At 46.4% G+C, this 21922-nt stretch overlaps 1 protein-coding gene across 12 annotated transcripts in view; it reads left to right on the top strand.

Moving 5' to 3' along the window:
- Positions 1-21922, top strand: part of TAF1 (TATA-box binding protein associated factor 1) — a 47262-nt gene that overhangs the window by 7399 nt on the left and 17941 nt on the right. For 9 of the 12 annotated variants that reach the window (XM_028714908.2, XM_028714907.2, XM_028714909.2 and 6 more), the window contains 19 exons: positions 484-594; positions 1053-1225; positions 2716-2943; positions 5025-5219; positions 5333-5525; positions 7592-7759; positions 8927-9051; positions 9148-9255; positions 9662-9835; positions 10652-10825; positions 10914-11018; positions 12507-12707; positions 14429-14567; positions 15937-16067; positions 18596-18706; positions 19193-19342; positions 19663-19779; positions 19875-20050; positions 20314-20483. In XM_028714908.2, the coding sequence (XP_028570741.2) occupies positions 484-594; positions 1053-1225; positions 2716-2943; positions 5025-5219; positions 5333-5525; positions 7592-7759; positions 8927-9051; positions 9148-9255; positions 9662-9835; positions 10652-10825; positions 10914-11018; positions 12507-12707; positions 14429-14567; positions 15937-16067; positions 18596-18706; positions 19193-19342; positions 19663-19779; positions 19875-20050; positions 20314-20483 (2949 nt within the window). The remainder of the gene's footprint in view (positions 1-483; positions 595-1052; positions 1226-2715; positions 2944-5024; positions 5220-5332; positions 5526-7591; positions 7760-8926; positions 9052-9147; positions 9256-9661; positions 9836-10651; positions 10826-10913; positions 11019-12506; positions 12708-14428; positions 14568-15936; positions 16068-18595; positions 18707-19192; positions 19343-19662; positions 19780-19874; positions 20051-20313; positions 20484-21922) is intronic. The other 3 variants (XM_028714903.2, XM_028714905.2, XM_028714910.2) reach the window with 3 other exon arrangements.

Below are 21922 nucleotides of genomic sequence, written 5' to 3'. Positions count from 1 at the left end.
TTTTAAATTGTATTTTAATCAACTTGTTTTTATTATTGGTTGTTAGCCGCCCTGAGCCTGGTCTTGGCTGGGTGGGGTCAGGGTATAAATAAAAAATTATCATTATTATTATTATTATTTGGGGTCATAGGAAGCTGCCTTAGACCATGGCTCCATCTTTCTCAGTATTGTCTACATGGACTAGCAGTGGCTCTCCAGGGTTTCAAATTAGGCCTATCGCAGCCATACCTAGCGATGCTGGGGATTGAACCTGAGGTGTTCTTCATGCAAAGCAGATGGTCCTCAGCCCTTCCCCACAGGAAACCTAAAAATTACAGAAATAACTAGTTGAGTGTGGGGAATTATGTGGGAATAGAAGATGATGGAGGATGCCTGGGTCTTCTTGGAATGTTAATTCTGGTAGCTTTTAACAAGGACAATGAACTGGAGGTGCGATGAGATGGAAGAGCTGCCCATCATTGAGTTCCCTCCTTTCTTCCTTAGGTGGTGTTTCTGTTTCTGGCTCTGAAGAAACCAGTTCCAGGCTGATGGCTCCTTCGCCACCACATCCAGCACTGGTGAAGGAGGCTGAGGAACAGGACACAACTTATTTTGGTGCGTATGCACTCATGGGATGTGACTGTGAGCCCTCTAGAGTCAGGGGTAAGCAGAAGGTATACGGGAGCAAAACAAGCACACTGTACTCCACCTGTTATTTTTCATTGTAACACCTAGCTCTCATCTCATTACGTTAAGGATTTATGGTTGCGCAATAGCTCGACAGTCACAGAATCTACTGGTAGTGGGAGAACTTGACCTGGGTCATTCAGACTTCTTTAGTGCAGGGTCAGTGTGGCTTTGGGCATGTCCAAGAGGATTCTCTGTGACTCTTCCCTTGCCCTGCCCCACACCACTTTTGTCCCAAATGCAAGCTGCAATTCTCAAGAAGCCGGGTTCCATTTGAAACGCTGCTCTTCTTTCCACTTCAATGCCTGGCTTAGCTTTCTGCCATGTTGAGGTTACGGAGCAGAGATTTTCTTTCTTTTCTCTCTGAGAGATGCTCTCCATTCCAGGGAATGAAGACAGCGAGAATGCCATCCAGCAGCCCACCATTTCCTCTTCCGAATCTGAGCAGCAGTCCAAGGAAGACAAGTCTACATTTCCGCTTGCAGGGATAATGCAGCAAGATGCCACCAAGCAGCTGCCCAGCGCCACAGACCTGTTCCCTGAATTCCGGCCAGGCAAGGTAGGGCTTGAGGGCTGAGTCGGAGTGGAAGGCTGCACTTCGTGGTAGAAGGATGGGCGATTTCTCTCTGTACTTCTGTTTATTTCACAAATTTATAGACCACTTGATTGTAAATCCTCCCCCCAACCCCCCCTCAAAACAGTTTGCAGAAGGAATAAAACAATAAAATTATCAGTAACAATAGTTACAAACATCTATTTAAAACAAAATATAATTGCATTTAACAATAAGCTAAGAACAGATTAAAGCACGTGGCAACATTCTACATATTTGGGTAGGCTTGTCTAAGCAAAAGTGCCTTTAGCAGCGAGTTCCATAGTGTAAATTCCCAAAGTGTAAAGGCAGGGCAAGTATTATACAGCACCTGCAATGGTGTCAGTTCTGCAGACTGAAGCTGTTGGGTGAGCACATTTCAGGTACGGTGATCTTCCATTTTGGCCCCCGGAGCCCTGAGATGGCTCTGTGTCTCCTGCTCCTCTCCCAATCCTTCCAGGCTTCCTGTCTCAGGATGCAGTTACCTTGCAAATTCCTAGTAAGAGTGTAAAAAGCTAGGTGCATCTCCTTTTCTTCAGGTGAGGGTTCTCTTGTGGTCCCAAATGATTAGCGTAAATTCCCAAGCTTGAGGTATGTGTAATGACTGTGGGGAGCTCAGGCTGGAGGCTAATGAAAAGCACTTTTCAGCACTAATAGCCCCCCGCCTACCCCCAGGATGTGAATAAGTCCCAAGAGCAGCAAGATCGCTGGTACCTGCATATACTGTGCCCTATGAGAGAAAGCTGGACATGGCTTATTGTGTTAGACTGCCTCAAAGCTTGTCATGTGGAGGTGGGTGTACAGCTGGGGAGGAAAAGGATAGCCCTTCCCTCCTCGGCAGCATACACCTCCGCAGCCCACCCCACCCAGCCACAGGTGACTCCAGATTTGAAGCTTAAATGTGGTGCTTCCCCCTCCCAAACTGAAAGTGCGGCTCTAGTGCAATTGGGCTTCAGAAAAGCCTCCTGTTCACTCCGGGAGGAGCCTTTTAGGCAAGCCTGATCGTTGCAGGGGCAGATGCTACATTGATGGAATGGATATGGGTGCCCATGAGTGTAAGGGAGGCAATGAGAGTGAGTGAGTGAGTGAATGAATTTGTGTGCTGTATGTGTGTAATGCTCGAGCAAGCGTGGGGTGGTCCCACCCTCCACCACCCTCTGCCCAGCTCTCTTGGGCTGTGTCTGTTTACGTTTTGGACTCTTCCTCCATTGGCATGTGACCCACCAAAGGTTAGCCATGTGGCAATGTGGCCCCCAGGTTGCAGAAGTTCCCCCACCCCTTCTGCAGGTCTTGCAAACCCACCTGGAGAGGACTGCCTCCACAGCCAGCTAGAGTGACAGAGAGATGCGGCCTGATGGCAAACTTAATGTTTCCGTGCTTGACATGCCCTGAGTGATCAGAGAGACCAGCCACTTATGCCTCCCAACCTTCGCTCCCTTCTTTGTCCTTCCCTGTAGGCGCTGCGATTTCTGCGCCTCTTTGACCCTGGCAAAAATGTCCCATCTGTCTGGAGCACAGCCCATGGGAAGCTCAAGAAGAAGAAGAAGAAGCACCAGAAATCAACTCAGAAAGTACAGTTCCAGAAAGGAGAAGCTGCTACTGAGGAAGGCACAGAAGGCAAATCGTCCTGGGAGTACAAGTTTGCCCCAACTCCTCCTCCGGAGCAGTGCCTTTCTGACGATGAGGTGGGTTTCTGGGAGCAGAGAGGAGGATGGAGTAGGGGATTGTTAGTGTGTTCGCTGCTTTTACTGTCTCACAGCAGAGTTACTTAGAAAGCCTTCCAGCATCTTCACAGCAGTCCAGCTCTCTATCAGTGGGTCTGTTTAGCCTGGAAAAGAGGAGACTGAGAGGAGATATGGTAGCCATCTTCAAATATCTCAAGGGCCGTTACATGGAAGAGGGAGCAAGCTTCTTTTCTGGAGGGTAGGACTCAAGGCAATGGCTTCAAGTTGCAAGAAAAGAGATCCCGACTAAACATTCAGAAAAACTTTCTGACAGTAAAAGCTATTCAGTCGTGGAACGGACTCCCACGAGAGGCGGTGGACTTTCCTTCTGTGGAGGTTTTTAAGCAGAGGTTGGGTCATGGATGCTTGAGCTGAGATTCCTGCATTGCAGGGGGTTGGACTAGATGACCCTTGGGGTCCCTTCCAACTCTAAGATTCTAGGATTCTCTGAAATGAAGAGAGCCTCTTTGCTCCCTGCAGCCATCTAATTAGAGAGACAGACTCTCACAGACACAGGCTGACACTGAATCTCTCCTCCCTCAGATTTGCCCCACCTAGTGCTAGGGAGGATTCTCGTTGCTAAGCAACTTGCTTCAAGGACAGACTCTGTTCCAAGCACCATTTAAAGTTTATCTTTGGAATACAGCAGCAGGGGTGGGATGTAGTTCATGCCAGACAACCTCTTTGCTACTTCAAAAGAGAGGTTGTGGATTCCTGTCTGCCTTGCTGTAGGACATAGGTTCCCCTGCCAACAACAGCTGAATCTTTTCCTACCAAGAAGGAAGGCTGAGAAATATTAGTCTCTGCAAGGCGAATGCCAAGTGCAAATCAGTGCTGAGGATGGTCCAAGTCCTCTGGAGATGCTCCTACCACCTAGCTTTTTTAGCAAATAATTTTTATTAAGTTTTCAATTTTACATCTCCAAATAAACCTTTTACAAACTTTAAAATATCTAGTGACTTCCTTCTACTCTTTCCATGGTTCATTTTACACATCCCTGCATATTTTTACTATAACCATTCAAATCAGTTTTCCATTTTACATCTATCAAAAATTATTTACTCTGTTGAATTTATCTTAGTGCTTCCAGCGTTTTCAGCTTTATAGTTATTTTCCATATATTCAATAAATGATTTCCGCTTTTCTTTAAATATATGTTCTTCTTGCTCTTTTATTTTATGTGTTAAATATGCAAGTTCTGCATTTTCTGACAGCTTAAGCTGCCAATCTTCTTTAGTTGGGACCTCACTCACTTTGCATTTTTGGGCTAACAAAACATGGGCCGCAGCTGTTGCATACATAACCTTTTCTGACACCTAGGAACTTCAGTCTGGGTTATTCCTAACAAAAAGGACTCTGGTTGTTGTTTTTTTGGGGGGGAGGAAGTAGTTTTAAATATTTTTTTCAATTCATTATAAACCATTTCCCAATACACTTTTACCTTGTTACATGTCCACCACATGTGAAAAAAAGTTCTCTCCACTTCTTTACACTTTCAGCACATATCTGATTCTGTTTTATAAATCATAGCCAACCTACTCAGAGTTAAGTACCATCTATGAATCATTTTCAAATAATTCTCTTTCCATGAATAACTTTCAGTAAATTTCAGGTCACTTTTCCAGAGTTTCTCTCAGAGGTTGAGATCTATATTGTGCCCTATATCTATTGCACAGTGTGTCTTTGAAGCTTTAACAAGCTCGTCTTTTGTTTCCTGTTCTAGTAGAAAATTATACATTTTAGACAAAGGTCTATCCTTTTTTTGTAAGAGTTTTTTCTCCTCTTCAAATTGTGAGCTTTGGTCCAGAAATCAATTCTTTCTATCTCATTTAAACATGTTGTGTAACTGGTGTTATTGCAACCAATCTGTAACTTGGCTCCTTAAGTCTTCCATAGGTTTCAATCTGGGTTCCCTCACTGTAAAATCCAGCAGTTCCCTGTAAGCCGCCCATTGTCGGTCCATATTAACTCTCTTAATTGTAATTGCTTCAGTGGGATCCAGCTCCTCTCTCTTGACCCTCTGACTCCCTCTCCCCCTCCAGATCACCATGATGGCACCGGTGAAGCCCAAGGCCTCCCAGTCTACGAAAAACACGAAGGTGGCAGCCCCCACGTCCAAGGTGGCTGAATGGCGCCATGGGCCTGCCAAGTTGTGGTATGACATGTTGGGCGTCCCCGAGGACGGCAGCGGCTTTGACTATGGTTTCAAGATGAAGGAGCACAAAGAGGAGGAGGAGGTGGGTGTGGAGGAAGGGCTCTGTTTTCCTCTTCCAAAGCAGCAGCAGCAGCAGCAGGAGGAGGGAAGGGGTCCAGCTACCAGCACCTTGACCATTTTCTGTTCTCCCTTCAGACTCCTAAGGCTGAGAAGGACAATCTGCTGTCAGATGAGGACTTCCTCATGGTGACCCAGAAGCACTGGGAGGATGACGTGATCTGGAACGTGGATGACATCAAGGAGGATCCCAAGGCAAAGCAAGCGAGGCAGGAGGCCTGGTTGCCGTCCAGTATGAAGACAGGTGCCGCCACCACCAGCACCCAGCAAGGTAAGGTTAGCAGGCAACTGGAGGAAGGGCCATATCTCAGGGCCAGAGCACACCTGCTTTGCACATGGAAGGTCCCTGGTTCAGTTCCAGCATCTTCAGGTCCGGCTGGGAAACATGGCCTGAAATCCTGGAATGCTGCTGCCTGTTAGTGCCCGCAATACTAAGACTGATGGACCAATCTTGGTATAAGTCAGCTTCCTCTAATTATGTATCTTTAAAGCTGCAGGTTGTATTAATAACAATACCATTGTCAAAACATTATTATTGGTAGTAGTTGTAGTAGTAACCCTTTTTATATATACAGTATATATGTATCAAAATGATTTACAGACAGGCCAAAGAAGCAGATTACAATTTTACTCTGTGAAGCACCCTGAGATCTTATGATGAAGGGTAGTATATAACTCAAAATAATAGAATAAAACCAGTACGACCCCCACCCAGCCCCCAGAAAATAGATTTCAAAAGCAATACGAAACAAATACCTGCAACAGAGACGTTTCACCTCACTGCACAAACTTATTGAAACGAAAAGTTCCTCAATTTGTCACTTTGTTTTTAATGTCTGATTTTATGTTTTCAATGAATTTGTGTGTGTCTGCGTTTTATGTGAATGGCTTAGAGCAGGGATGTCCAACTGGTCAACGGCGATTGACAGGTCGACCCACGGTTGATATAAGTCGATCATGGTTGATTGTGGGCTCATTTTCCTCCTCGGGTGGACGTCCCTGGCTTAGAGGGTTTCGTTGTTGTTGCTTGTGCAGTATTTAAAGATACTGCCAAGTAAATAGAGAAGAAGCACACTTTTTGGACCGTCTGCCGCTGGACTTCATTTGGCCTCCTCAACATCTTCTTGCATCTGTTGCCAGGACTGAACTGCAGTGGGTGCCTGCTCAGTTTGCCTCTCTCTCTGACACACAAAGCCCAGCATGTTGGGAGTGTTGGGCCTTGCTCAGCAAAGAGGAGCAGCTCCTCAAACAGTAGAGAGGAAAGAGGAGCCTTGTACCATGCAGTGGAGAGATGTTCTATGTTAGTCAGCAAAAGGGAACGGGCAATAATTACCTGGCAGGATCTAGGTCTGATGTGTCAGCTTCAGCCCTGCCCACATTTCAAGCTTGAGGCCTATTCAGAGGAACAGCAGCAGATCTGTACTCAGTCAGTGACCATTAAAGAGTTGTTGAATCTGGGAGTCCCTGCCACAGGACAAGAGATCCCAGCACCTGGGGTTCCTGGATAGCTATTTGACCCCACCCCACCCCACCCCAAATCTCCCCCAGGAGCACAGAATGCAATGAACCAGGCAGGATCTTCAGAGACACTGCCAAAGTGGCTGGTTTAGCTGCAGAGGACACTATTGTGGTGGCTTTAAACGAGATTAGGCAAATCCATGTAGGTCTGTTAACCCTGATGGCTATGTTCTCCCTACATTGCTGGAGACAGTATGCTGCTGAATACCAGTTTCTGGAAACCATAGGAGGGGAGAGGTCTTGCTTGTGGGCTTCTCTGGGGAATCTGGTTGGCCACTGAGTACAAGGTGCTAGACTAATTGGGCTGTTGACAGAACTTCTCATATATCGTTATGGGGTCTTGAGAGAGCAGTTCCTTGGAATGGAGGTGCTGAAATTCCAATGTACCTCAAGCACGTGGCAGTCAGTGGAGATATGGTCATTTGTATCCTTTGTGTTTCTGGAAATAAAATGGCTAGGGTGTTGAGGAACAAATGGAAGCAGGGCTGTAGTGATAAGGACCAATCACATGAGTCATCACCACACACATGGCAAAAAACCAAACAAACCCTCTCCCCACATGCTGGTAACTTGTGTTAAATGAGCAGCATCGATTCTCTGATAAGCCTCTGTGTGGAAGGAAGCACCCTCCATTGACAATGTGCTCTTCCTCTTTGTCTTGCAAAATTCACACGCTCTGCCCTTACATCTTCTGAGGGTCAAGTCTGTGCTTTGGAGAGGGTGGTCAGCATCATTTGGGTAGATAGGGGGAAGAGGAATTTGACAGGGTCCTAGTACTCTGGAGATCTTTACAGGAGTGCTTTTGTTGTGTCGTTGCAGCAAATCAGGAAGAAGGCAAGCCGTGGTACTCTATTTTCCCCATTGAGAACAGAGAGCTCATTTATGGCCGTTGGGAGGACAACATCATCTGGGACCATGAGGCAATGGAGAATGTCTTCACTCCATCGGTTATGACACTTGACTCAGACGATGAAAATCTAGTCCTGGGTTTGTTCACACAATCACCATGCTTTTCCTTTGACCTACTAGTGGTTGGAAACAAGAGATTTCTGGCTTTCTGGAGATCAGTGATTTTGCAGAGTTGGGTTGGGGAACATAGATGCAAAATTCAGGTGGACTGAGGAAATAATGATGATGATAATAATTTTATTATTTATTATTTTTACCTTGCCCATCTGGCTGGCTTGCAGCATATATAAAAACATAGTAAAATGTCAAACATTAAAAACTTCCCAATACACGGCTGCCTTCAGATGTTTTCTAAAAGTTTTGTAGTTCTTTTTATCTCCTTGCCATCTGACGGAGGCTGTTCCACAGGGAGGGCGCCACTTACTTAGAAGGCCCTCTGCCTGGTTCCCTGTAACTTCGCTTTTTGCAGTGAGGGAACCACCAGAAGACCCTCTGATTAAGACCTCAGGGGCTGGGCGATGGGGGTGGAGATGCTCCTTCAGGTATACTGGACTGAATGTTTTACTGAGCAATCTGCTGTTTAAGACAGGTGAAGCTCTTCCTTTTTTTTTTTTTTTTAGCTCCCAGAAAATTGCTCCTAACTGTCCTGACTTCTCCCAAGGGATTCTGGGAATTGTAGTTGCTTAAGGGGCCTGAGGATCTAATAGAACTCTGATTCCTTTGGAGGAGCCAATAGTTAACTCGTGTGTGTGTGTGTGTGTGTGTGTGTGTGTGCGTGCACGCGCACACACACACACACACGCACACACACACACACACAATGTAGCAATGGGGCTTAACCTGCAGAAGCAAGGAGTGAGGTGACCTGTCATGTACTAGATCCCATGGGGAAGGAATTGGATCATGATCTCAGATTTGAAGGTCAGTTAAATCTCTTATTGTTTTAAGTTAAGATTGTATTTTAAAAATTAGTTGGCCCTTTTTTTTACATTTTAAAATATTTTTGCAAATTTTACAGAAGAGATAAAAATATCATCACCTGGCATTAACAATAAGAATATTCAATCAACCCTAACTTAAAAGTATAGATTAATATAAGCAATCCATGTCCAAATAGGTTTCTTAAAGAGGTTGCCAGTGAAGGGTCATGCATTCAGATGGACTTCCTTTATGTAAGTGCTTTGGCGATGGGGATACCTACAGACAGACATTGAGAGTTCACTTTTATTGTATGTTCTTTCCTAGAAATTCCTGAGGAGGAGGACGAGGGGATGTTGAACACTCCTTCTGAAAATAAGAAAAAACCTTCTCAAAGGAATAGCCGGATTCTCCTGATCAAGACGGGAGTTATTCAGGAGGAGGCTCAACAGGTTTGTGGAAGCGGCTCAGTTTGTTTCACATAAGGCTAATAAATGGAAGGGGGGCGGGGAAATTCTGACTTCAACTTCCCTGTGTTGCAACTCTAGAATATGTCTGACCCAGAGGTGAAGGACCCCTGGAACCTCTCGAATGATGAATTTTACTATCCAAACAAGCATAGGCTTCATGGAACCTTTGGAGGCAACATCATCCAGGTTAAAACCAGTGGTATCATCTCTCTCTGTATGTGCATGCATGTTTAAATGTGCAAAAGTGCAGTCTCGTGCAGAATTCCAGCCTTCTGAGAACCATGTGCCTGTGGCAAAATGCTCAGCCTTGCATCTTCACAATAGGACAAGATTCTGTGTGCAGGTACGATTGGTGAGCCAGCTTTCCATTGGATCCTTACAGAGCTTCTTCCCAAGGCTTAGGATGTGGCTTTGCATGGCATGTTCGTAGGGTGGACATATCCCTCAGCCCCTTCCCTTCTGTGACCCATGATTGCCCTTGTTCTGGGATGGGGACATGTTCCTTTGGCTGGCGGTAATGTACATCCAGACTTTTGTACATCCTGAGTAAAAGTTCATGTTTGGGTTGTGTGTTTTTCTTGCCTTGGTGCAGCACTCAATTCCTGCAGTGCAGCTTCAACAGCCCTTCTTCCCCACCCACCTGGACCCCACAGAGCTTCGCCAGCTGCACCGGCCCCCCTTGAAGAAATACTCCGTCGGGGCCTTGTCCCAGCCTGGCCCCCATCCAGTGCAATCACTACAAAACCACATCGAGAAGAAAGCCAAGGTAAAGCCTCCATTTCCTGGTTCTGCTCTGATGCTTTGACAGCTATGCCCTCAACTCTTTCTCACCTTGGGGGCTCAGAGAGAAACTACCTGATGCTGTGTGTGTTTCTGTCCTCGTTTAGTCGGTTTATAATTTTTTAATATTAAAATCTTCATTGGTTTTATAACTTGACACAAAACCCAATTTATACACTTTTCTTAACCATTCCACTTCCCGTCCTCCCATTAATGATGTCCCCCCTCCTGCAATTACGCGGTGCCTTTTATACAATACTTATTCTACTTTACATTTCTTTATTTATTTCATTCTTGCTACCCTTCCATTCCTTACACTTCAAGCCTGCTTGCAATTTCATTTGGCTATAATACTTTTTGAAAAAATTCCATTCTTCCATACACTATTCTCATTTTGGTCTCTTTGCCATCACTTTTGCTATCTTCACATAGTCCATTAACTTCAAAATCTGCTCCTCTTTTACTGGAACCTTGCCGCCTTCCCACTTCTGTGCATACAGAACTCTGGCTGCTGCGGTCGCATACTTAAGCAACTTGGCCATCTTTTTCAGGATTTCTAATCCTATTACTCCTAATAAGAATGCTTCAGGCTTTTGGGGAATAGTGATTTCAAACTTTTTTTATTTCATTATGTATCATTACCCAAAAGCCTGTTGCTTTTTTTATATATATATACACAAGTCCAGCACCTATAGAAAGATGTCCCACGTGTTGGCACTTCCGACATTTGTTCGACGCTGTCTTATACATCTCTGCTATCTGCATTTGGTCTCTTTGTACTTTCAACTTGCTCTGCACCCAGATGAGAAGGAGTGCGCTGCAAGCCTCTGGTGGTGGGGAGATGTTCTTCATGCGCACTCCGCAAGACCTCTCAGGCAAGGATGGAGACCTTATCCTAGCGGAGTACAGTGAGGAGAACCCCCCCTTAATGATGCAGGTTGGCATGGCAACCAAGATCAAGAACTACTACAAGCGGGTGAGAGTGCTGTTGTTTGGCTGCAGGTGTTTGAGCTTCTGTAGCTTGAGGCTGCCCTTCTCACTAAAGCTGTATTTCCTTTTGGCAGAAGCCGGGTAAAGATTCAGGTCCCCCTAAGCAGCCATATGGGGAGACCACCTACTGCCAAACCTCCCCCTTCTTGGGTTCTCTTTACCCAGGCCAGCAACTCCAGGTGAGATGTCTGCCTTTCACAATGGGTGGGGTGGCAAGATTGAGTTTGTGTGTGTTCTTCAGAATTGTGTGACCTCCTTCCCAAAGCCAAGAAGTGTTTGCCTGGTTTGGGGAAGGAGGCTCGAGGCTCTGGCAGGGTCCCAGAGCTACCACCTTCCCAAAGCCCGGTAAGCCAAGGTGCTGGGCTTTGCGGAGGCATGTCATAGCCCGTATGAGTCCTGTTGCTGAGCCAAGCAAGGACTAGGAGTCTCTGAGGAATACTTACCAGAAAGGAGAATCCACATATGAAGTCAGACAGTCCAGAGATCAGGGAAAGCAGATGATTACAGAGCCCAGGTGGAGAGCAGGAAGCAGCAAGGTAAGGCCAGGCACCACAGGCATTGTTTCCAGCATCTACTGATACTGGGAGCTCTATTTAAAAAGGCTGAAGCCAGCTGATTCTCATCAGTGCCTTCTCTGTGTCCTTGAAGGCTGATCAGCTACAGGTGCAGACATTCCACCTTCTCCTTCTCCAGGCTGCTGTTCAGCAGGCGAAACTGACTCCTGGCTCGTGACAAGAAGGCACAGGGGCTCTTGGGCACTGCCAGAGTCCTTGTGATGCCTTCCCTGCGGCCCCAGCTGTGCAGGGGGGAAATAAATAAACGGAGAGTGGGTTTCCTCCACTTTCCATTTTTTCATTTTGCTCCCCGTACCTCTCCAAAGCCACAACCTCGTAAGTAAAATAAGCATAAGATGTGAGTCACCTGTATGGCTTTCTGAAGATGTCTAAAAGAAGGCAGGAATGCTTTCTGCCAAAACTCTCAGACACTTGCAATAAAAGCTTGGACTTGGTCATTAGAGTTGCGGTGGAGAATTCTTCCATGGCTAGGGAGTCTGTCCTCTGGGTGTGAGTGCTTCTCCCCAAGGTACCAGCAGAGGCCAGATACCTGGGAAGGTGGGGGGCGAACAACTTGTTCATGGCAGTCCCACCCATGGACAGCATCCAGTATTCCCTCTGGCCCATGACTTCAGAGAGTGCCACAGTGAACTGTGTGAAGGCAAGCAGCCAGTACATTTGCTGTTTCTAATGTTTTGCACTTTGGTCACCTTTGGAAAATGGAAGGTGACTTGGCGTGTGGGTAGTGAGCTTGCACTGCTTGTACGCCTTTGATCTTGCTGTGTATCAACTGTCTCTTGGGTTTGATGGAGAATCCCATCCTCATCCTGCATCCGCCTCCGCTTGCTTCCGCTTTGGCGAATGTCTGTGGCAAACCTGGAAGTACCGGAATGGGTTACTTCCAGGGTCGCCACTCGCGCAGAAGCGCTAAATCGCCCCATGTGCAGATGCGGCATTTCGACGTGCAGATCCTCCAGAACAGATCCCATCCGCAAAACGAGGTTTGACTGTATGTCTCAAGGACTAAAGCTGGTCTGTAAGGTCATGTTGGATTCTTTTTCTTTCCCTAACTCCTGTTGCAGTTGACCAAGGTAGCCCCTTTCCTTTTGACAGGCATTTGAAAACAATCTCTTCCGGGCTCCGATTTATCGTCACAAGATGCCGGAAACAGACTTCTTAGTTATCCAGGATCAGAATGGTTACTACATCCGGGATTTGCAGGATATCTTTGTGGTTGGACAGCAATGTCCTCTCTTTGAAGTTCCTCAACCCAACTCCAAACGTGCCAAGGCTCACATTCGAGACTTTCTCCAGGTTTGTCTTCTGTGGGTTATGCAAGTTATTAGCTCTGCAGTAAGCTCAGGGAAAATGGAGTGTTGTTGCAGCTGTGACATATGGGCTTGTGCAAGAGGGCAGACTGTTAAAAAGTTTTGTGTTCATATTTGAGCTCAAAAATGGATTGGTTCACGTTCACTAGTAACTTCAAAGTAATTGCCCTCTTTTGTAGTTTGGTTCACTTGCTTGAGACTATTGATTTTTTTTTTAAATTGTTCTTTAGTATTTTCCAAAATAGCATACAATAAAACTTACCGTTGCAAAATGAAACAAGGTCATGCACAACTAAGACACTCTTCCCTCCCCAATTCACATTGCAAGGTTGTTTTCCTCCTTCAAGAAGCTTAGCTGAAGGCACTGACAAATTTTCATTATCACAGAAACACAAGTGTCCTTCCAAAATAACCCCTTGCCCTCTAGAAGGCCAAATGCTCTGCATGTTCATGTTTACAAAAGAAACAAATGGAAACCAAGGAGAGTCAAATGCATCAGGATTAGCTACTTGCCTTCAAGAGGAAAAAATATTTGTTCAATATCTCGGATGCGGATTCACATGAGGCGGATGTGTTATCTGGTGTTCTGAACAGTTCTTCCCTAGGTTTGGGCTAGGGCAGTGCTGCCTATCAAGTATGCAGCCTTATTGTTCATTTCCCCTTCCCAGAATCACAGGCAAATAAAATAGGACAGAAAAAGCACTCTGGACAAGGCAACCTTATATGGATGTGACACACAGAACTTAGGCATTTGTTCACTGGGGCTCTTGCTGCCCAGTGATCACCACCAGCTTCTCATTGTTGGGTTTGGTGATATTGCACAGCTCGAGCTTCAAGTCTTCATGATACTCAAGTGCCCCCATTTCTTGCCAAGTGGATCCGTACTGAAGGCACAGACTCAGCTATGTGCAACGAGGGGGATGGCAGAAGCAGATTGAGCCACCTCCGCTGTTGCCTGAGGATGAGAGACAAAAGGGCTCTCATAACGGCTCCCGTTTTCATTTGAGCCCCATTGGTGCTTTTTTCCAGGCTCTGAATATCCATTAGCTTTGTTGCTGTCCCAGGGGGCTGCCTGAAACCCCAAATGTCTCCCGGAAAGTTTTGTATGCTCCTCCCAAGGCTTGCTGATGATTACAATTTCTTACTTGCCCTTTACCCCAGGGTCCCAGGGCAGGTTACAGCAATCAAAACCCAATGTTAAAAACAGTTTGAAACAAAATTTCAGAAATAAGGTGAGTCCTAAAAATATACAAGTGTCAAAGAGAGGTGAATCGAGCGTTCACCAAACTGTGCCAGATGCCCCTCTGTGGACAACTTAGGGGCTAACACAGAGAAGGCCCTATCCTGGAAACGCCCCCACCCCCCAGCTTCTGAAGGCAGTGGAACAACCAAGAGGCCTTCTGTGGGAAGGAGGTGGTCTTTCAGATATTTGAGGCCTGAATCATTTAGATCCCTCCTTAGAGCAGTGTTTCCCAACCTTGGGCCTCTAGCTGTTTTTGGACTACAACTCCCATCATCCCTAGCTAGCAAGACCAGTGGTCAGGGATGATGGGAATTGTAGTTCAAAAACAGCTGGAGGCCCAAGGTTGGGAAACACTGCCTTAGAGGACTGAACGGCCCCCATTTAGAGGTCAATGGGCTTGGCTATGCACAGGTTCCCTTCTTGCCCACTGGCATCTCAAGCTGTTCCTTTGGCTTTCTTGTTAGGCCTTCATATACCGCCTGTTCAGTAAGAGAGACGAACCCCAGAGGATCCGCATGGAGGATATCAGGAACGCATTTCCTTTGGTCTCAGACACCAGAGTCCGGAGGCAGCTGACGCCCTGTGCAGTCTATGAGCGCACACGTAAGCTTGTGCTCCCTTGCAATACCAGGCACCAGCCTTCCTGGGAAGCCCCACTTTGCTGAGGTGGTCACTGAGCATAGCCTTGTTTTCCTGGGGAGGGCCACTGCTTCTGCCTCCAGAAGCTCCCACGTTTCGCCTTTGCCATCTCTGCTTAAAAGGACCAAGCAACAAGTAACAGGAATGTCTCTGTTGCGGCTGAGACCTTGGGGAGCTGCTACCAGTTTGTCACCTCCTCCTTCAGGTTCCTAGGATCCTCAGAGCCCTAGGTGGGCTTCTGGCCTTACAGACTGACTGGTTGGGACCCTTAGGACGTGGAAATGCCTTTTTCATCACAAGAACTCTTCTCTGCTTTTATTCCCAAGGCTTGCCTCCCTGTATCCATGCCTAATTGTCTATAGCATAGCGCTTCCCCACACCTGCACACATTCTTCTCCGATATCCCCTTACTGGCTTTACAATCATGAGTGGGGTGCTCTGTGTACAGTGGTGCCTCGCAAGACGAAATTAATCCGTTACGCGAGTCTCTTTGTCTTGCGGTTTTTTCGTCTTGCGAAGCACGGCTATTAGCGGCTTAGCGGCTATTAATGGCTATTAGCAGCTTAGCGGCTATTAACAGCTTAGCGGCTTTAAGAAAAAGGAAACAAACTCGCAAGAACTTGCAAGACGTTTCGTCTTGCGAAACAAGCCCATAGGGAAATTCGTCTTGCGGAACGACTCAAAAAACGGAAAACCTTTTCGTCTAGCGAGTTTTTCGTCTTGCGAGGCATTCGTCTTGCGGGGCACCACTGTATCTGTTTCCAGGGTCAAAGCAACATTTTTTAAAATGGCTGACCAGCAAGGGAGAAAAGCTTTTGGAAGCTGTTGAAAACTGTAACACCCCCCCCCCCCCGTTTTAAGTATTAGGAGACAGATCTGAAAAAACATTGAGATCAGATAAAATATATAATGCAGTGAAGAATCTCAAACCTTGATAGAGAAACATATTTCACCACCCTGTGATTGCAAAAGTCTGGGTAGAATGTGTTTTGGGGTACTGAATCTGCATTTATTGATATTTTATTTGTTCCCGATATGTATATATTTGGTTTTCCACCTTGGCTGTGGGTTCTGGCATGTTGTCTACCTGCTTCTCCTGTTGCTCAGACTATAAGGGGAAGGGACAGTAGGCCAGAGACGGATTAAAACTCACATCAACATTCTAAGCACCTGCGTAGGCTTATCTAAACAAAAACAGTTTTAGCAGTGCAGTGCCTGGCGTCAAGAAACAGGGAGTTCCAAAGTATAGGACCTGCCACACTAAAAGAGCAGAGTTCTTACAAATCAGGTATCATTCCTGGTATGACTCAGCAGGGACCTCTGCTTCTTTCAGAGATGTACTCAAACTGGTGGAAACTAAAGCCAGGTTTCAGGCTGCCCACCGAAGAGGAGATAAGAGCAATGGTGTCTCCAGAGCAGTGCTGCGGCTATTACAGCATGATCTCTGCCGAACAGCATTTGAAGGTGAGCCTGTGTCTTTTGTGAATATCCTCAGTCCTTGTTGGTTGCCTTCACACTCTGCAAGATACTTGAGAACTGCAAGGACATCTTGCTTCTGCCAATCTCCACCAGCGGGAGAATTATAAAGGCAGAGTGTAGGTTGCAAAACATGGCCAGCCACTGTGGCGTAGTGGTTAGAATATTAGACCAGGACCTGGGAGGCCAGGGTTCAAGTCCCCACTCAGCCATGAAGTTCACTGGGTGACCTTGAGGCTGAAATATTTTGGCTGGCCCATCTACCTAACAGGGTTGTTGGGAGAATTAAATGAGGAAAGGGAAAACCTTGAGCTCCTTTTTTGGGAGGGAGGAGAAAGTGTGATATGAACGCAATAAGTTTAAATGGAAATAAATATACAGTCATACCTCGTGTTATGTTTGCTTCACGTTGTGGCTTTTCAGGTTACGAATGCGGCAAACTTGTTAGGGTTTAGTTCTGGGTTCGCCGCACGTGCAGAAGCGATCTATGCGCTTCGCACATGCACAGAAGCGATCTGGGCACTTCATGCATGTGCAGAAGCACTCTTATCGCGCTTCACGCCCGCGCAGTAGCAACACTTTACTTATGGACTTTTTGGGGTGCGAACGGCACCCCGAAACGGATCACGTTCGTAAGTAGAGGTACCACTGTATATAAATTTAATAAATAAATACATCATAAAGATAAATCAATCTTTTGCTATCAATCAAAGAAATAGATGAGCCTGTGTCTTGCGTTGTGCATCCAGCGGTGTTTCTAGCTGCATTTCCCCTTTCAGTAGTACCATAATAAGATTCTCTTAAACATCAGGTAGAAATGGTCCCTTCCTTTGTGAAATTGCCCTTTTTGGTGATGCAGTAGGAATGTCTGCCCTCCCCCCCCCCCCAAACTCCTCCAATGCACCAGGAGCCTCAAAAACAGTTCTTCATAGGATATGGTGCTTTCATTGGAATGCTTAGAATGTTAAAAATATGCTGACAGTGAGTTTTCTGCTTAGGCAGAGCTGTTGTTCTGGCCTAGGCATTCAAAGTTAACATTAATTTTGTGGAGAGGCCTTAGTTCAGTGGAAGAAGCATCTGCTTTGCATACAGAATATCCCAGGTTCAATTTCCAGCATCTCCTGGAGAGCCGCTGCCAAGCAGTGTAGATACCAGTGAGCCAGATGGACTAGCTTTCTATGTAAGAGAGAAGTGGCCAGGCTGACTGTATTCTAGCCAGATCCAGTGTGTGCACTTCAAGGAAGCAGAAAGGCAGTGTGCATTCGCTATGATTGAGGAGACTGGAGCCTCATCCATCTCCTTGTTAGGCTGGCAGTTTTTTACATGGCTAGCACTTGACTTTCATCATAGCTGTGGAATAGCACTTTGAATAGCAGTCTTGTAAGGTCCTGTTGGATATTTCTAGACACTGCTTAGAGCAGTGTTTCTCAAACTTGGGTCTCCAGCTCTTGTTTGACTATGATGCACACTATCCCTTTCTAGTGGGACCAGTGGTCAGGAATGATGGGAGATTTCGCGTCTCCGCTCCTCCACATGCAGCTGCTGGGTGACCTTGGGCCAGTCACACTTCTCTGAAGTCTCTCAGCCCCGCTCACCTCACAGAGTGTTTGTTGTGGGGGAGGAAGGGAAAGGAGAATGTTAGCCGCTTTGAGACTCCTTAAAGGGAGTGAAAGGTGGGATTTCAAATCCAAACTCTTCTTCTATAAAAAAAAAAAAAAAAAAAGGAATGATGGGAGATGTAGTCCAACAACGGCTGGGGACCCAAGTTTTAGAACATCATCTGAGGAGTATCAACAAAGCCCCACTGCCCCTCTGGCTCACGAGGAGACTCTCCCCAGAGCAGAAAAAGATGTCCCCTTCAGACTCTGGGGAGGGTCTCCTTGCAAGCCACTAGGACTCTCCTGGGCAGACCCCAGAAGTGGGAAGACTGGCTTGTGTGTGGCTGCACACATGTAGATCACATGCAAATAGGGAGTTGCCTGTACTCAATGTAATATAATTTTTAATACTTCTAAAGATGGGTTTATGAGAAGTTGCTTCACTGTGCTGGGCGCAAAGTAGAAATTAATTGTTCTGTAAAGTTTTGCTTCAAAGCGATGCTTTTGGTTACACAAAAATAAGGTAACCTTTGTATCAGGATCTGAGTGTAACACACCATTTCAGGTGACTCTTGTCAGATGTCTTACCTTACCTATTGCTCTAAGATGACTCCCTTGCCCCAGCTGAGGCATCCACTCAAGAGAAGGCAGGTCTTTGGGATTCTTTGGCTGCTGATTCTTTGGCTGCTAAAAACCTTGGGCAGACTTGCCATCCAGTGGGAACAGGGACAACGGGAAGGCAGTAGCCTGTGATGGGGAGATTCTTTCCTTGAGTATGTGGTCTCTTGAATACAAAGCTTGCTTTCTGTTATCACAGGTCCTGTGCTAACAGGGTGGCCCAAGGCCCCTCTGTGTGCCCCTGTTTGCATGGGCATGTCCCACGTGACTCAGGAAATTGCTTCCCAACTCTTTCCTCAGGATGCAGGTTATGGGATGAAATCCTTCATTGCCCAAGAAGAAAAAGAAGAGGAGGGAGAGCAGCAAGGAGGAGAAAAGGAAGAAGAAAGCAATCTGAAGATAGATGATGAGGTAGAACCAGCACTGCACAGTGGCTCACCAGGGAAGTGCCAGATATTCTCAACCATAACCTTAGATGGGGTAGTAATAATAATAATAATAACAATTGTAAGAATGTATTGTTTGTACCCTGAGTGGGTTTCACCAGCCACTCTGGGTGGCCTCCAGCATAATAAAAGCACAGCAAAACATCAAACATTAAAAACTTCCTGATACATGGCTGCCTTAAGATGTCTTCGGAAAGTTGTGTAGTTGTTTATCTGTTTGACATCTGTCAGGAGGCTGTTCCACAGGGTGGGCGCCACTACCGAGAAGGCCCTCTGCCTGGTTTCCTGAAACTTTGCTTCTCACGGTAGGGGAATGGCCAGAAGGCCCTTGGAGCTGGACCTCAGTGTCCGGGCTAAACAGTGGGGGTGGAGATGCTCCTTCCGGATAACCTCTTCCTTCACCTGCCAAACAGACCCAGTTTGTGACGGCTTTCTCCCATCCACCCCTTAGATACGCTGTGCCCCCTGGAACACTACGCAGGCCTTTATTGCAGCAATGAACGGGAAATGTCTCTTGGACGTGACTGGAGTGGCAGACCCTACAGGATGTGGAGAAGGATTCTCCTATGTGAAGATCCCACACAAGTCATCTCAGCGGAAAGTAAGTGGATGACCCAGGTTAGGAAAGTTAGGAAAATGGGCCAGCCCAGCCATTGTTGTAGGCCAGCCTCTTAGGGGGCTGCCTCCTCCTCCTCCTCCCCACTCCTCCTGCTCCTCCTCCTTCATTCTTACTCATTGGCAAGGAAAGGGACAGAACAGTTTCCTGCTAGACCCCCTGATTACCTCTGAGGGGCTTGCATAGGGTTAGGGAGGCTACTGGAGCTGAAGAGTTTCTCCCCAAGGCCCAGGCCTAGGAAGTGTGGGGAGGGAGACAAATGGGCAGGATATCAGAAGGAAGAAACCTGCTCTTCCTCCTCCAAGCAGGACGACAAGCCGCTCCAGAAGAAGACAGTGACTGGGTCGGATGCAGATCTCCGGCGTCTGCCACTCAAAAGTGGCAAGCAGATGCTGCGACAGTTTGGAATTCCTGAAGAGGAGGTAAGCACGGGGTAGGGGCTGTTGCAGGAGCATGCCTTCATGCCCTGGGCCTCCCTCGGCAGCCTCCTGCAGTCACCCAATCTCTCGTTCTGCAGATCAGCAAGCTTTCCCGCTGGGAGATTGTTGATGTCGTGCGTGCGATATCCACAAAGCAGGCTCGCTTTGATGAAGAATCGACAAACAAATTTGCCCGTGGTTCTCGCTTCTCTGCAGCAGAGCAGAAGGAGAGGTACAAGGAGAACTGCCAACGCATCTTTGACTTGCAGAACAAGTGAGTTCTTCTGCCAATGCTACGGGTAGTTGGTGTAGTCCATACTAAGCTAGATGGACGCAGTGGTCCAACTCTAGATAAGGCAGCGCTTGCTCTGTGTGTGTGTGTGTGTGTGTGTGTGTGTGTGTGTGTGTGTAGGAATTGGATGTAGCAGAGTCACTAGGGCTCTGTGGTATTTGTGTTTCCATCATCCTGTTTGTGGCCCAAATGCTTCCATGGTGCAGACCTCAGAGATTGACCCTTGTGGTGGTTTTCTGCTGCAGAGTTCTGGCGTCCACTGACATCTTATCTACAGACACTGACAGTAGCTCTGCTGAGGACAGTGATGTTAAGGAGATGGGGAAGGAGACTGAGAGCATGGTACAGGACAACAAGACAAGTATCAACCACAAGGAGAGGAGTGTGAAGAACCAGAAGGACGGAAAAGAGCTGTGTGAGTGCCTGGCAGGGGCAGGGAGGCCCCCAGACAGAGCACCCAGTTATGGTCTTAATGCAAGGGGGGGGGGCACCCGTCGCACTCCTGGTGGTGTTGAACTTCAGCTTCCATCAGGCTCAGCCAGCATGGACTATGGTGAGGGATGATGGGAGCTGTAGTCCTGGTGTGTGTGTCTGTGTGTATACAGATATAGACATAAACATAATTTATTATTTATCTTTAAGCAGGACTGTGGTTTTAATTTAATTTCTCTACATGGGCTCTTGGGTACCCTGTTAGGGAAAAGGAGCAGGTTTTTTTTTCTTATAACATATATTTTATTAAATTTTCAAAAATTTCACATATACACTCCAATACATAATAAATTTTTCTCTTGTTTTGTCGACTTCCCTCCCCGTTTTTCATGGCTTTCTTTTATTTCTCCCCCTTGCTGCACAGAGGTGGTCTGCAATGGGCCTGGTGCCTGAAGAGTATCTCCTTCTCTCTATTTCCCAGGCATTTTATTATTAACTTTCTCTTTTAGTGCATGGTGGTTTTTGTATAACTCATGTACTTGGGGAAGGAGGTGATGATTTAATTGTTGAGCATCTGTGTAGAATCATAATTTTATTGTGTTTAGTGCACCTAATTTTTCAAATTTCTTTGTATTTTCTGCAAGTTGCCTGGAGACCCTTGTGGTGGTAAAGTGACAAAGAGAGAGAGAAAAAGAAAGAGGGAAAGAGAGAAAGAGAGAGAGAAAGAAAGAAAGAAAGAAAGAAAGAAAGAAAGAAAGAAAGAACAATTAATAATAACAGTAGCCATTGACAAGTGGCATAACTAGCAGACAGGTCAGGAGAAGGATGAAACATTTCACAAAATGTGTTCATTTTCATTTATAAGAATGTTTATAAGTTGCCAACTCATTAAAAAATACACCATAGTAAAACAATAATAAAATAAAGAAAAAATGATCAACAATGAACCACATTAATGCTGTTCAAACCCTTGCCCAGAACATGGGTATTCACATGCAGCAAAATATCAGGGTTGTAGGTGTGCCTGTGTGATTTCAGGAGGAACAACGTTCCAAATTGCAAGCACTACTAGGAGAAGAGCCTTGTTTTGCAGAGAAATGAAACAAAGATAAGCATCGGATAGTCAGCAGGGCTTATTCAGATGGTGGCCGGCCTTGTGATGGTCCTTGACCATTTAGGCCTTGGTAATTACAGAGAAAGAGAAGCTGGAGAGTAGAACAGAAATGTGCATGAGAAGCTGGTGAAGAGGCTGCCTGGGGTGCACATTGCCTAAAATTCTGCTTGGTACAGTGGTGGATGACTGTTCCTTTGTGTGCGCCCTCTCCCAAGGCTCCTGAACGCCTGCCTTTGCAGCTTGCCATAGGATCTTGGAGACTAGGCATTTTGTTTCTTGCCCAGGGAGCTCACTGCCTTTGACAACAC

This window comes from Podarcis muralis, chromosome Z (genome assembly GCF_964188315.1).
Source record: "Podarcis muralis chromosome Z, rPodMur119.hap1.1, whole genome shotgun sequence".
Classification (NCBI taxonomy): Eukaryota; Metazoa; Chordata; class Lepidosauria; order Squamata; family Lacertidae; genus Podarcis; species Podarcis muralis.
The sequence above is the reverse complement of the archived record's forward strand: the minus strand, read 5'-3'. Positions and strand labels throughout refer to the sequence as shown.